The sequence below is a fragment of the Ceratosolen solmsi genome, unplaced genomic scaffold (assembly GCF_000503995.2).
Source record: "Ceratosolen solmsi marchali unplaced genomic scaffold, CerSol_1.0 scaffold11, whole genome shotgun sequence".
Lineage (NCBI taxonomy): Eukaryota > Metazoa > Arthropoda > Insecta > Hymenoptera > Agaonidae > Ceratosolen > Ceratosolen solmsi.
The window spans coordinates 13209366-13224789 of NW_011948416.1; the positions used below are offsets into that span (position 1 = coordinate 13209366).

At 36.8% G+C, this 15424-nt stretch overlaps 2 protein-coding genes across 2 annotated transcripts in view; both read right to left on the minus strand.

Moving 5' to 3' along the window:
- Positions 1-3426, minus strand: part of LOC105359537 (cysteine-rich motor neuron 1 protein-like) — a 122810-nt gene extending 119384 nt beyond the window's left edge. Inside the window, exon 1 of the mRNA XM_011496151.1 lies at positions 3369-3426. Within this exon, the coding sequence (XP_011494453.1) occupies positions 3369-3426 (58 nt within the window). The remainder of the gene's footprint in view (positions 1-3368) is intronic.
- The window catches only part of LOC105359538 (insulin-like growth factor-binding protein 7), a 104105-nt gene continuing 92054 nt past the window's right edge, over positions 3374-15424 (minus strand). The window contains exon 5 of the mRNA XM_011496152.1: positions 3374-3785. Coding sequence (XP_011494454.1) covers positions 3733-3785 — 53 coding nt within the window. The 3' untranslated portion in view covers positions 3374-3732. The remainder of the gene's footprint in view (positions 3786-15424) is intronic.

Below are 15424 nucleotides of genomic sequence, written 5' to 3' on the forward strand. Positions count from 1 at the left end.
TGTAGGGAATAATTTTCGCTTGATTTACACAAGTTAGCTTAGGATAAATGACGCCTGCATTTGCCAACACATCACCAGAGAAAAAATAGCTAAATCAGTTTCATTCGCTTGGTAATTAGCTAATTTTCCAAACGCTACCCCATAATTACAACTCCATCCATTCCCAGTCATAATCCAAACTACTGGCATTGTATATAAAGCGTGCAAATCTGTTGGAACTCATTAGTGTAATAACAAGTTCCATCGCGTTCTAGTAGTGAAGTGACATTGTAAATGTCGAAGAAGGAAGAGAAGCGTATACGCGTAGCCACGAGTATATTTATTTCCGAGAACACATTGTGGGTGCGCGCGTCTGTACGAAGGTGGGTTGCGTATAGAGTGACACCCGAGTCTTGTGAACTTTCCTGGCCATTGTGTAAGAAAGAAAACGTCGGCCGTCTAAACAAATGCTCGGCTATGGTAATTTGAGAGCAGCGGGTCCGTATTTTTGCCTCCGCGAGCAAAGCGATCGCGAGCGCTGACAATCGAGTCGCATCGTTGAAAAATCCAAGGGCCGCGGCTTTCAAGGCCAAATCCAAGAGACACGCAAATCGATCCGGCCGTCGAAATTCCACACACTTGAACTGCCTCTGACCCCCACATCTTTCTGGGTCGCTAATTCGAGAGGAGAGTCAGTGTAACAGACGATAACTAAATGTGCCGAAAGGTCAAATATCGTTCGAGAGTTCGAACGTGCGCACACGATTCCCTTCGATATCTCTCTCTCTCTCTCTCTCTCTCTCTCTCTCTCTCTCTCTCTCTCTGTCTACGATTAATAATAATTTCGAGTTGAGACTTTCCGAGCCCTTTCACGTTAATACCTGCCCAATGAGCTTGAAAGTATAATCGACAATTTTTTTTTTATTTTATTAAAGAACGCAGTTGTTCTTGTTAAAGTTATAGATTTCAAATGTTTTTATAAGAGTAGATCATAGAGTCGTCAAGCAAAAAAATTAAGAGGACAATTTTGTTTTTATCGTTGAATAAAGGGAAAGAATTTTGTTCTTTTTTTTTCAAAACTTGACAACAATAAATTTAATGTACAACGAAGTAAAATACTTTCCACAACTTTTATTGAATATAGTTATTAAAAATGGATCATGTCATTTGGCGTTGAAAGTTTTTTACTTTAATCTAAACACGAAGGTTAAGAAGCTGTAACGATCGAGTTTTTTTTTTTAATTTTATTAAAATAACTGGTAAACTGTTAAAAATTACTGTTTCCATTAAATAATTATTTAATTGATGTGTTTCACGGGTTGAACGAATTAGCAATTACGCGTGCTCGATTGCAAAAATTCCTAAGCAACAGATTCTTATTTCATTAGAAAAAAAATCGATGTAGTCTGTATATGATAGTAATAAAAAAAAAAAAAAAAAAAAAAAAAGAAAAAAGATAAAGCTGCTGGATTTGAAGCTCGTTTACAGAACTGGGAAATTTTCGCGCAATCTCGATGTTACATGTGACGTGAAATATTTTTTCCATGATATTATCCGATTGACATGAGCAACGGACACTAATGTGTATCATTCATCGGGTATATAAAAAAGAAAGTCACTACTTTTTGCACCGCAGTTACGTAAGAACGGCGACAGCTTTAATCAATCACCGGTACAAAACGTGGAAAAAGCCAATGCTCATCGGAATCTAATATCCAATAGCCAGGCACAGAGCATAGAGTCGCTTATACCATTTGTTCCTTATGGAATTTTATTTTTTCATACGAAAACACAATATTAGAAGCATTGTATCTCATTGGCTCTATCAATTGCCATGAATTGATAACAATTGCAAGAGCAAAAAGGAGCATTGGTAAGGAGTGTCAGCATCGCTCTCGTATCTGGCGAATATTAAACATAATTTAGCTCGAGGACGGCCGGAACCTCGTATCGTGGAATATTTCTCAAAACGTAGATCAAAAGAAGAACTTCCACGACTCGATATTACATTTGTTTCTCTTATGCTCGCAGATACCGAATGGGAAGCGCCCACTTGTTGGAAACCACCATAGGCGGCAGGAAAGATGACGACAGTGGGAGAGTAATTATCGGCTAAAGAAAATGAAGAGATGGGAAAGGGTCGAATTAGCTATAACGGCTTAGCCTACAGCCGTCGATTAGGGTTCGTGAAATTAACGAGTGGAGGAGGAAGGGCAAGAGTCAGTCCCCCACATGTAAATAAGCCGAGCGCGACATTGGCCGAAAAACCGGTCGACGCATTAATTAGCCGAGGTGACGTCGGTCCTAAGCAGCGACCTAACTGGCAAGTGGGCCACACGTGAAAGTGGCGTTGTCAGTGCGTAGGGCCTTAAAAGGCCAGGAGGCGAGTGTGGCCACGGGGCCAAAAATACATCGCCGCGGCTTTTGACTCGCAGCCGGCGCTTAAACCGCGGCGATCGTTACGCTTTCGCGACCCGGGTATTTCCGTCCTCGTCGGCACGAGCTTCCGCGTTCCCGGGTAACTCTTCGTTCGATATCGCTTATCGAGCCACAGCAATGATTCATTGGTTGCGAGAAAAGCCATAATGAATTCTTGCTAAAATAAACGCTTCTTCGGCTCACCGACAAACCGTCTGGGACTTGATTTTTATTGATGGCGTTGCATCTGGTTTATTGGCTCGCGATTATCCGACGACAGTTGATAGTTTGCCATTTACCGTCAAGCTTTTGGATTAAAAAAAACACGAAATATGCACAAAAACATAAACAAAAACAAAACAAAACAAAATAAAACAAAACAAAACAAAACAAAAAAAAACAAAACAAAACAAAAAAAAAAAAAAAATGAAAAATCAATCATATATTATAGCTGGCAAGCTCGCCAATATTCATAAATTATGCCTTTGCAATTAAAAATCAGTTAGATATTTGAATTTAAAATATTTTCTAAACAACACTCTTAAAGTTTGTAATAACCATTGTGCCGAGATTAACTGGTGCTTTGGCTTCCCTCTTCCCTTTTTTTCTTTGCGCGTTACATCGATAAAAGAAATCACGTTGTACGTGACATTTTCATTAGTTGTTTCTGGTATTGCGATTGAAAAAGCTTACTTTCAATTCTCAATACTTTCCGCTCAAGTCACTTCTCTCCCTCGCAATCAATGATATTATTGTAGCTATAACGAAGATAAGGAATAGCCTTTGCGTAATCTTTGATGATTATTTGACGTCTGTGGAAGAGTTTCTCTCCATCGAAATACTTTAGCAATTAAACATGCGAAAGCTCATAATCACCATTATATTGTCATAAAAATCGCTATATAATTCGTAATAGCTGCACGCGCAAACTTGGTCGAGGTAAATGAGAGCGTAAGAGACGGAAGACTTACCGATGAGGCAAAAGAGAAGAAGTAGCGTGGTACCGGCACGGCGCACGGCGACGGCCATTGTTGATTTCCTTGAAGTAAGAGAGGAAGGAGGCTGCGAAATCGATGCGTTAAGCGAGTTTGCGGAGGGGAGGTTCCACAACCGATGCTCACATTATCGTGCCGAGCAACACCTGCGCCGAGGAGCAGAGGCACGCGCACCACATTCAATCGATCTTCACTCGCCAGACTTTCATCGCGCACGCCGACAGTCCCGTGCTTTTTTCCGCCGAATCACGACGATATCTCACTCCCCCTCTCGCTCTTTGTCCACTTTCTTGCTGGAGTCCCTTAGGAGCTTTCTGGGAGACAGAGGCGAGAATCGCTCTCAGGCTTCGGACGTCGCTGCCGTGTTGTGACGATGAGTTCCGGCACTTTTCGCTGCAACAACAAGCAAATTTTTTTCAAGCGTTAGTCACGATTCCTTCCATACGCTCGTTAAAGCGAGCTTTTAAAGTAAGATACTTTGCTACGTTCACTCAGCAAAGCATATGAAATTTCTTCACCGACTCCGACACACGCACCTGCACGCATCAAGTAAGTTTTTCATTTTGTTTACGTGCGCCCCACCCCCTCTCAAGGTAGTTTCTTAGGTGAGGTGAACGCTACTATATTCTTAGACAGATTTTTAACGCTCATTTCACTTTCCAATAATGCAACTTTGAATTTTCGCCAACATCAAATATGTTAGAAATAATAACTTTTGGTTTAATTTTAAATACACTGTACGCTTGGTTCTTAACATTAAGAATAACTTCTTTTTTTTAGGAAGCCTTGTCTAATGTTTAGCGTTTTATAGTTTGAGCGCGACTATTATGTGCGCTATTTACATTAAACGATAATGCTCGTTCCAAAATATTATCCAAAACATTCAGAAGACGTGCAAAAATAATTTTTGGATGGAATAATAATCATACATCTCGGTATTGTATGCTTTTAATGAAAGAATCAAATCGAATAAAAGATTAGTTTTATATAGATCCTACTATTGTATCAAATATTGGATTCAGCCTTTTAATACACTACGCTATAATTTTACGATACATTCGTCAATTCAATATCCTATTTACATTCGTAAGTTTGCTTCACGAAGTCTTGAATTGTATCGAGTCACTGGCTAATTTTCGTATTAAAATCAATTCGTAAAAGTACACCAAAGTGCAATTGCAACGTTCAAATATTATTAATAAGATCGAGCGTGGCTAGTCAATAATAACTACGTATTACAATTAACTCGACACTTTTCTATTTGAGATATAATTCTATGCTGTCGATTGCACCACACTACTTTTCGACTTGATACTTTAAGTAATATTTTTTATCGAAAATTTTCTAAAATTTTCTTAAATTTCAATGTTATTGTATGTTATAGTATGTAATAGTATATATTACTAATATATTAATGTAATATTATTCAATAATAGTGTAATTTAATTCAATAATTGATTTGTGAATGAAAACAATTCTATGATTAACGAAGATGTAATAAAAGCCAAACAATTATCCTAATGTTAATATAAATTAACAATTTAATTACAGAAAAAAATCTTGTTGTTTTTTTTTTACCTCACTTTATTCGAAAATTGTGTTTCTCATTACTTCTACATGCTATAGCATATCAACCATGTAGATATTATCGCCATATCCTATCATCAAAATATATTTATTCCATTCAACCATTTTTGGCTTACACCTTGGAGAACAATCTACGAGAAATTACAGAAATCTATTTTGATGAAATAATAACGTCCTCTTTAATATCGAACCATAAGATATTTGAAACATTTTCTCAAATATTACAAAGTTAATATTTTATTATTTGCAATATCTCTCTCTCTCTCTCTCTCTCTCTCTCTCTCTCTCTCTCTCTCTCTGTGTGTGTGTACGCGCGCGCACGCGTACGAAGCGTGCCGATGTACGAGAATGCATGTGCGTGCGAGATTGGGGGAACGGTGGAATGTACGTGAATGTAAATGGGTTAGCTCCCATGTTTGTGTGTAGTGTATATATGGTATGTGCACTGTTCAAGCCCGTAAAATCAATTAAGCCTTAGATCGAACACGAGTCACTAAATAAATATTATCTTAGCCATCTCGCCAGGTTTATACATATGTACGGCGTACTTACTTGTATGTACACTGAAAAGATTCTACAAGATGTAAAATGGCATGTCTGACATTTGACTTTTGTGCTTGCATACGAAATAATACAATACACCGTCACCTTTCCGTTAGTTCCCATTCCTTCGTCGTACAAACTGTCGATTTCGTCGCAACAACAACAACGAACGACAACAACAACAACAACAAAAAAAAAAAAAAAAAAAAAGAAAGAAAAAATAAAAGAGAGAAAAAAGCGGTGTAATGATAAATATATTTTATTTACATTTTAATATTTTAATCTCGTTTCATTGTGAAACATTTGTATGCATTCATAATTCATTGATATTTTATGACGAACATATTGTTGAGAATAATGAAGTATTATGACGATGCCATATACTCTGTTGGCTCTTTGAAAGTAAAATTATTTTATTATAATTGATGCATAGGCATTGATACTGTTTACCTGAAATTAGCCTTTTAAAAAATGACTCTTGCCACACTTTTTCTTTATATGCAATACGATATTAATTAGGAGTAATGAAATTTGAAGGAAACCTTGTTTGCAAGTATTTGCAGTTTCATTTTTTTTTTTTCTTTTTTTTTTTCAAATACATCGCGACTAAAACTTGACAATGGAGCCTTTAGAATAGTTATGCCGTACTATACCGATATGATATTTAAGTATTCGCAAATATAATGAAGGTTTCATATTCACACACACACACTCACATTTTACTAACTTAACTTGTGACCTCGCAAATTTCTCTTATTCTATAATTATCTCATACATGCATTGATTCTTTTGCAAGATTGTAAATTGAACTGTCAATTACATTAAATTCTCTAACTTAGTTAATATATTTTGAATTTTGTATAATAGATATATTATTAAATATTTATTTAATATAAAGTCCCGTTTGTTAAGGTTGACGTAGAATGGCTTACTAGTACTGAAAATATTTTCGATCAGGGTAATTTAATTATAATAATATATATAATAGGAAAAAATTGAAATAAATATCACAAGGAGATGATTACTTATTTGTAATGATGTTATATTTCACAATTTAATTATCATCATTGATAAAACGTTAATTCATAATGTTCGCTACACATAAATTGGAGTGAAATTCGATTGTATTACGGAGATCCATCAACTTGGCAATTTCAATTATTGCTGTGTTTACATTATACAACAATAAGAAGAATTGCTAATTGTATTATGCAAATAAGAGGTCGAAACCGACCATGAAACTAAGAAATTGCATGAGTTTGTTGCCTGTCAAAGATTGTCAGAGTAATCTTTTTTTACATTAAACGAGTATATTATACATAGCGTGTACGTTTATTATTATAATGATTATTATTATAACAATAATAACAGTGAAGATAATAATTATGATAATAATAATAATGATGATGATAATAATAATAATAATAATAATAATGAGAAAAATAATAATAATAATGTAGAAGCAGTTGATAGGTATAATAAAATATTAAGGAAAATATGAAATCGCAAATGACAATCAAGTAAAGAAGCTTATAATAAAGAAATCATTGCAAATGATTAGAAAAACTTATTCACTGCATTGTATATTTTATAAGTTCAAGGCACTACTTAGTCTTATAAGCAACGGTGCCTTTACTATACACAATAATAAGACTAAATAATAAATTGGGACATAATATAAATGTCAAATGCGCTTTCTTGATCTCAATTGTAACAATTGTGCTCCTCTCCACGCTTAACACTACGAATGAAATGATACATTTCCTATTCATTTTTTGTTTCCTTTTGCTATTTATTATTATTATTATTATTATTATTATTATTATTATTATTATTATTATTATTATTATTATTAGTTGTTGTTGTTGTTTTTGTTATTGCCGTTGCCGTTGTTATTGTTGTTGTTGCTATTGAGTATGTGGGAGAAGGTGTTGTGTGTGTGTGGGGGGGGGGGGGGGGGCTGGGAGGGTGGGAATGTGTATAGAGAGTCTCGATGTCTAGACTGTAACGCGAGTGGCTTATTTCGCAACGAGACATTGGTGCGCGAATTGAAAGCGATAAAAACTATTTGTTCGAGCAACGTTGGCTTTGCTTTACTTAAATAGTGCGGCGCTCGGTCAGAACAACTCGCCAAGCCTAACGTCAATTTCACAGATGAGATTAAGATTTCAGCGACCCGAGTGCCGAGAGACGATCGATGATCGGCACCACATACGCGCACTTAATCCTTTTAACCGCTCGGCCGCTCAATTACTCTTCTCGTCTTGCCAATAGGCGATCGGCAGCAAATAGGCAGCGGCGACACTTAATAGCCATCCTTCGGCCGATATATGCGTTACGCGCGTAAATAACAAAAGGTCGAGATAAGCGACACCGCGCACAGCGCCTGAATAATGGACTCCGCGTGAAAATGCACGGCCCCCTATCTTTATGGGCGCGACGGCTTTTATCAACACGAGAGAGAGTTTATTAGTTTATTAGCCGAGGCCGTCACGTTCGTTCTCGAAAATTCAGGTGCACGCGCCAGCCTATTTATAGATAAACGACTCGCGGCTTCCCAGGGACGAGGGACTCTTCAGCCACTCATTGCGTTCGTAGAAATGTGCATAATGGCAAATGGCATAATGGAGGTGGGGCGCCGCTCCCAACTGAAACCCATAGCCGAAAATCAGTCGTGGCCCGATAGTGCTTTTCACTTAAGCGATCGGGAAATTTACGATCGACCAATGGTGAAGCAAGAATAAGGTGAATCGATAACGTCCATAAAGCATTATCCCTATGAATAACAGGTCCCCTTTGTTTTAATATCGCGACGGGGCGATCGCGGATAAAGCGAGCACGACGAGAATGACTAACACCCGGTCGATCCACGAAATAACGATCGCGCGTAAGAGGGAAACGAGGGCAGGGAGGGGGAGGGGGCGGGCGGGGATAAATAGCCACCGCTTGAAATCGTCGGCGTTATCAGCGGCGCGTAGGTACTCCCCCGGGGCCCTCCTAGTGCTTTCCCATCCGATTGCGGCGCGCCTGCGTCATCGCGCGATTACCAAGCGTCAAGTGGATCGCGCGGGTGCGCGGGCGTAGCCGTTGAGAAACGTCCTTTCGCGGACTGGCGCCGCGTCGCGTCTCGTGGACACGGGGAGGTGGGGACGCGCGCGCGTGGATGCTTTTGGCCTGGAGACGAGGGACTCCGCGGTAGGGCGAAAGCGCCCCGGAGAATGTAAATGTAGTCCTGGGCGACTGGATCGCACGAGTTGTCGAGCGATTGTTTTTACAATCAACGGCCACTAAGAATGAAAATATCCCGATGTCGCGCGAGCGCCCAGAAACATAAACGTATTATGAAAAGTTGGCCGCCGCTCAGGAATAACTTCGCGTATCATGCACATTTAATAATAAATACGCGCGAGTGTCTTGAAATTTAAAATTGGGAATGGCCAATGGCGGAAGTGGCCTTCGATGCACTCGACGACACTTCCTCGCCCACGCATGGATCAGTCGCTTTCGCATTGACACCTGTTGTCGGCTAATTAATCGATTATCGCGCGTCTTTGTGGGACCGAGTGGACATACTGGCACTCTCGTATCAGCTTCCTCTCCCCCTCCTCCCCCCTTCTCACAAACGCATACGCACACGCGCGTACAAACACATAGTTGGCTCGTATACGCCAGGACGTGTACACGCATCGAGGCAGAGGCGCCTTTATGAAGATGTTGCTCGTAGACGGCGCTCGTACTCTCGCCGAACATGAGAGCTCGAGAAAGCAATTTGTCAACCGGCATCTTGACCTACTTCTCCAGCCATCGCTCCGTTCCTTTTTCTCCCCCATCCCCCACCTGTCTGGCACCAGTCCCAAAGAATCGAATTTGATTTTCATTTAGGAAAAGCCGCAACGAACTTCGAGACTCTTACGTTCTCTTCCGGCTTGCGTGATTTATGCCTTTTTTTTTATGGGTTATCCGCGAGCTTGAGAAACGTACTTTGTGCACTCGTAAATTACTCGGTCGAAAAATCATTTTCATTGTACTCTCCTCGATGTCGAAGGATTACGTGCGCCCGCGTGCTCCTGGCCCAGACGCACGTAGAACAATCGTAATCTCCTTGCGCGAACATACGGAATACGATAAACTTGTTCGCTGCGGATGCAGCAGAAGCATAAATTTGCCTGAGCATATATAACCTGACACCTCGGGCTGTCGAAGCTTCGGATAGGCCGCTGCCGTGACGTCATTGACCGATTCGTCCGTCAATGTCGTCTTTCATTATTCTACGTCATCAATATTCAAGATCCTATAATATTTCGAAAGCATATTACCTGTAATATTTATGAGTAATCGGAAAGCGCCATGTCGAAGTTTTTAAGTCGCGAGCCGCGGGAATATATAATGACGCCTATAACGCTTAGTATTTTCAGAATAGTATACATTCGCAGTGATTAGACGTTAACTAAAGCAAATAATCCAAAGTAAGAGTCACCTTCTAATTTTGTCGCTGCATTTTATTTTCACTCACTCCATCTTGCGTGTAATTCGAGCTTTTCATTAGCAATGGCAACATAAATAAATACCAACGGATATTTCCCACCTCAAACTTATTAACAAAGATTAACCGCCAATTAAAGATTTTCTATCGATATAAGAACGAAACCATGGCATTTATATAAACCATTAAAATACTAAAAGCTGTCTTTCGAACATAATTATTTTCAAGCGGTACGATGAATGTTTTACGAGCAGTGTTCTTCGTGGAGATCAATCGCCATAAAACAAGCATTCCCAGCTGTCAAAGCATTGCATAAGCGCCGACACCCGCGCTATATATAATATTATTATGGGACATAAGGCACAAGTCAATGGCATATGTGAAATAAGCGATAGCCTGGAATACCAATGGATTTCAATGTTATACAATTGCTCGACATCGTGAAAAATATCGCCCCCCCTCCTCTCTCTCGATCTGGATCTCTCTCTCTCTCTCTCTCTCTCTCTCTCTCTCTCTCTCTCTCTCGATCTGGATCTCTCTCGATTGTGCCGCCGTCTGGATGTACTTCAAGAGCATGAGCGTGCTGTAGTCATCGGTAGGTTACTACAAATACATATAGAGCGGGTGCATTAATTTCACAAACATGATTTCCGCGTTTCCGAACGTCATTTTTTGTCCGAGCATGGATATTAAAAATTATGAATTTCAATGTGAATTAGCGCTCGTTATTGATACGCGATATTTATCGCGCGAGAACAAACATATAATTCGATAAACCTCAAGATAAGGTATTGTAGAAACTTTATGAATTAACTTAAGATTTTATTGGTTATATAAGTGATAAAGTGAAATTCCCATTGCGTAGACTCATTAAAACTTGGTAAAGCTGAAATTGATAGTTCGTCCAAATAAATTAGTTTTTTTTAAGTGCGCAATATAAAGCAATGATTTGCAAAGGATAAATATTTTTAATGTCCTAATCGAATAGAACATTATTAAAAAGCCAAATGTTTTATTAGTAGTTGACATTATAACGAGGCGGAAAATTACAAGCCCTGGTCAGTCGCAATAAATATAATGTACACAATAATATTTGGGGGTGCGAAGGAAAAAAGTGTTGGGGAGCAAAAGGGTAGGGGTGCGCGAAGGACTCGACGTACTGATTAAAGCCAGAAAAGAATCGTGGTAAATGCCGAAAAGGTAATCGGCATGCATTTTTATAAGGCAATTATTTTTTAGTTAATTCGATCGCTCGGCGAACTAAACTTTTCATAACGACCATAGTCGTGGTCGTCGCCTTTGACGTAGCCCAGCGCAACACCGAAACCGGGAGGTAAACACAAGTGAAGTAATTACCGCGTTTGGTTACCAAAGGAATGAATGATTTTATTTGTACTGAAGAAAAGCGAGCCAAGTTAGTTAATGGGTTAACGGGCTAATGGATATCATGTGTGGAGCGACCTATTTTATCGCATTAAAGCTGCATTGACGCGTTCATTCACCCGACTCTCTCTCTCTCTCTCTCTTCCTCTCTCTATCTATCTATCAATCTGTTTGTCTGCCTCTGTGCTTTTTCATATGTGCTTTGCGGCTGGCGTTGTACTGATCGAATGTTTGCTCGTCGTAAGTCAGTCGAGGGAAGCTCGGGGAAGAGGTTAATCCAATGACCGAAAAGAAAAAGATAAAAAACAAAAAAATCCTCCGCGTTAATAATAAGGGCATATCCTCTTGAAGTGGGCTCGAATCGGCAATTATAGTACGAATCGCGTTTGCGTTTCGTCATTGGCGCCGCGAGGCCATAAGATAATTGGTATTCAAGGAAAAGGCTCGGTAAATCGACATAAACTCGGTATGCGTCGTAGCGGTGGTCCTGTTTGTGTATCAATTCGCTCTTTGTACGGAGACGCCTAACGCGAGACAAGAGCCGCTCGTCCGTGCTTAACCTTACAATTGAATTTCTTCAAGGTGTACGCACTCGTCGCGCAAATTAGAAATTTAGATAAATGTTACTGTAGAAGGGGAATAGATGGGAAAAGCGCCGCAGGGACGCGGCCAAAAGATCAAAGAGGCGGAAAACGCGTGCGTCGTTCGTCTATAGCGCAACAATAATTAAGAGCGAGAACCCCTGGCCTTTTGAATATTAATCGCGACGCGGACCGGAGCTGTAAAACAGTCTGCACTCTGTATTCAGGCGCGAAAAAATTAGCATTTTACTCGCCTTCTTTTCGCGCCGCACTGACTATTTCTCAAGCCTATCCACGCAAGGATCAGGTTTAGCGAACAAATTCGAATAACTCGATGTGCGGCAATGGCAAAGAGTTACTTATCTCCCCCTTAACATAATCCATCTTGCGATCGTCCGTCCGTAAGCTGCCGACTCCCTTTTAATTTACATTCAATGCGCATACACTCATTATGCGTATAATTTGCAAGCAGCGTCAAAGTAATTCAATAATCTCGTTGTGCTAATGAATACAGCGTGCCAGTGTATATTTGATCATTTTTCTGGTAGGCGAGAAGGTCAAATTTAAGGAAAGCCTTCTTAAAATTCAAATGCGTATGCGTCTATGCGCGCGCTATTATTTATTTGTTTGTTTGATCGCGAGCGTGCCTGTGCGCGAATGCGTCTACGTACATGTATCATGTAGGTATGAGCGGGTGTGTACGCGTGTAATATCGTCCACTAAGAGTCTTATTTGTGCTTAGTTATTTACGAAATTCACTCGTCAAGATTTAGAATAATTCTAAAATTTAAATAGTCCCTTATACAAATAAATTCTACGATCTTCAATAATACCAATGAAATACATATTAAGATATTTGTATATAAAAATGCAGCTATAGGATTGAATTCTGACGACCAATAGAAATTTTATATTAAGATCCATGTGTATATATATCATTAATATCTCGTAACCTTAAGAATAATTGAAAATCATTTCAATCGGTCAATTTAATTAATCTCATACAATTATAACCCTTATTGTTGAACGGAGAAAAAACAATTATAATACCGAATTTAATTAAAATTTGAATTAATTTTTTCAAACTAAAGTTTTCCTTAAGCTCATAATTATGCAGCAGACATTCAATAGGCGCCATGCTTCGCCTTTACCTGTCACAACTTGGTAATCATCATTATAAATTATTCAAAATGATAAGAGCAAGTAAGATAATTTTAAATTAACGGATTTTCTTGTTTAAAATTAAACCAAATTTAGTAAGTAGACCGAGCGATATAATTGCATGGTCATGAGTATAAATTTTTCTTTAATCGAGATTTTATTGTAGTAACATAGTTTTCACTGGGTGGCAGATATATAATATAGAATACGATATATATAATATAGAACTTTGTTTATCGCTAAAAATATATTCAACATACAGCAACATAATAGATCGATAAAAGAAGATGATTATTCATATCAATGAGAAAGTAATTATTCATATCGATCAAACTATTTCAATTTTTAATCTTCATTTTCCATTCTACTTTGAATGAATATAATTTTAACCATGTTAATTTAAATGTAAAATTACTTTTTTACTTAAAATAATTATTATAGTATAATTATGTTCTCAAACAGCTTAGTCTTAAGAATACAGTACACGAGAGTAGAATCTTATTGCGCCTTATTTTCATTTAGTTTTACGTTATTTTAATAAAACAAAAAAAAAACAAAAAACAAAAAAAAAATTTAAGGATTGAATAGCCTAATTCCAAATTAAAAATTAACATCTATTAAATGTACATTGTGATTCTTAATTCTTAATTCAAACAGTAATTTATGTAAAACTTATCTACATATTTATTGGACGAACAGTAAATGGTTGCTAAGTAGTCAATGTCTAATTGATAATTAATAAGAAATGAAAATTATGTTTAATAATATGTTGTATAATGGGCATAATTAGGTCATAAAGTAGGTTTGTTTGTTTATTTGTTTGTTTGTTTTTTAAATAAAATTGACGTGTAAGTATCGGTATATGGTTATTTATTTAATAAAAAAATGTAAATTTTATTTCAGCGTACTTAATAACATGAATTTTAATTGTATTTTCATTATTATTATTATTATCATTATTATTATTATTATTATTATTATTATTATTATTATTATTATTATTATTAAATATAAATAAAAGATGTTTATTAAATTCATTAGTTGTTATTCGATTAAAAAACTGACAATAATTGCAAATTGTAATTTTTTTGTAATATTTCTAAATTTATCGCCATCTGAATTCATTGTAGATACATAACAATTTATGAGATCTAAGTAGTTATATTTCTTTTGTGATTAGAATTTTTATTAGAATTTTTAATTTATAAAATCTTAAAAAATAAACTTAACGATATTAATTGTAATCTGATACATAATTCCATTCACATATACAATCATTTGAAAAAGTGAATTTTTTTTTTTTTTTTTAACACTATTCATTGCACGATTCATAAATTCTAAGAAGAGCATGTAAGTAGAGTGAGAAACTATTTATCCAATTAAAAGCAAAAAAGAGAGCATTTTTCGTTTAAACGAAATTTCCGAAAAGTTAAAAATATATATGTGCTATAAGGTTTATCTCCATTCGAGAAGCAGACTTTCTCATTAAAGTATTTTTAAAATGCAGAGGAAGAGTATAATTAAAAAAGTTAACCGCCTTAACCAATTAAAAAGCTAAAAAAGAAGTGAAACTGAATGTTAACGTTTTATATGGATACTATACTTATCTCCTGAATATCTAATTGAATTCGATTTTTTCCATTTTACGAATATATTTTGGATGTATTCCCAATGCACGCAATGTAATTTCTGCTGAATTACGTATTTCTTGATTTTCAGCATGAAAACATTGTTTATACTTTACGTTTTTTATTTTTTAAAAAAAAATTTTTTTGCTTTTATTTTGTTTGTTTAATTAATATACTCATATATTAATTTAAATATGTATTAACTATTAGGGAGATAATAATGTTAATTTGCCGTGAAGCATTTATTTATCCAAAAAGCCGGAGTGTATATCGTTAGAATGTACGAAATAGTCATTTTGAAATTTACCATTGTGATTATTTCGCATTACTTTTTTATATTTTGTATGTAGGTAGATTTTCATATTGCAAGAGGATAACGATATAGAATCTCAACACGAATAAAATTGTATCATACCTCTAGAAAAAAAATTTTCAGAATAACATTACGCTGAATACTAACGACCTGCACTCTAAATATATATCTTCATTATAATTTCGGTTAACGGGAAATCTCAACATTGTATTCATATTAATAAAATGCAAGTTTTCTTATATTAAAAAGTGACGTGTATCAGCAGTTGTTGTAATTTATACCTTGTCGGGGTAATAATGTACGTAACAGATTGCGTTGTTATCACTGGCATTAAAAGCGTTAGTCCTGTAGAA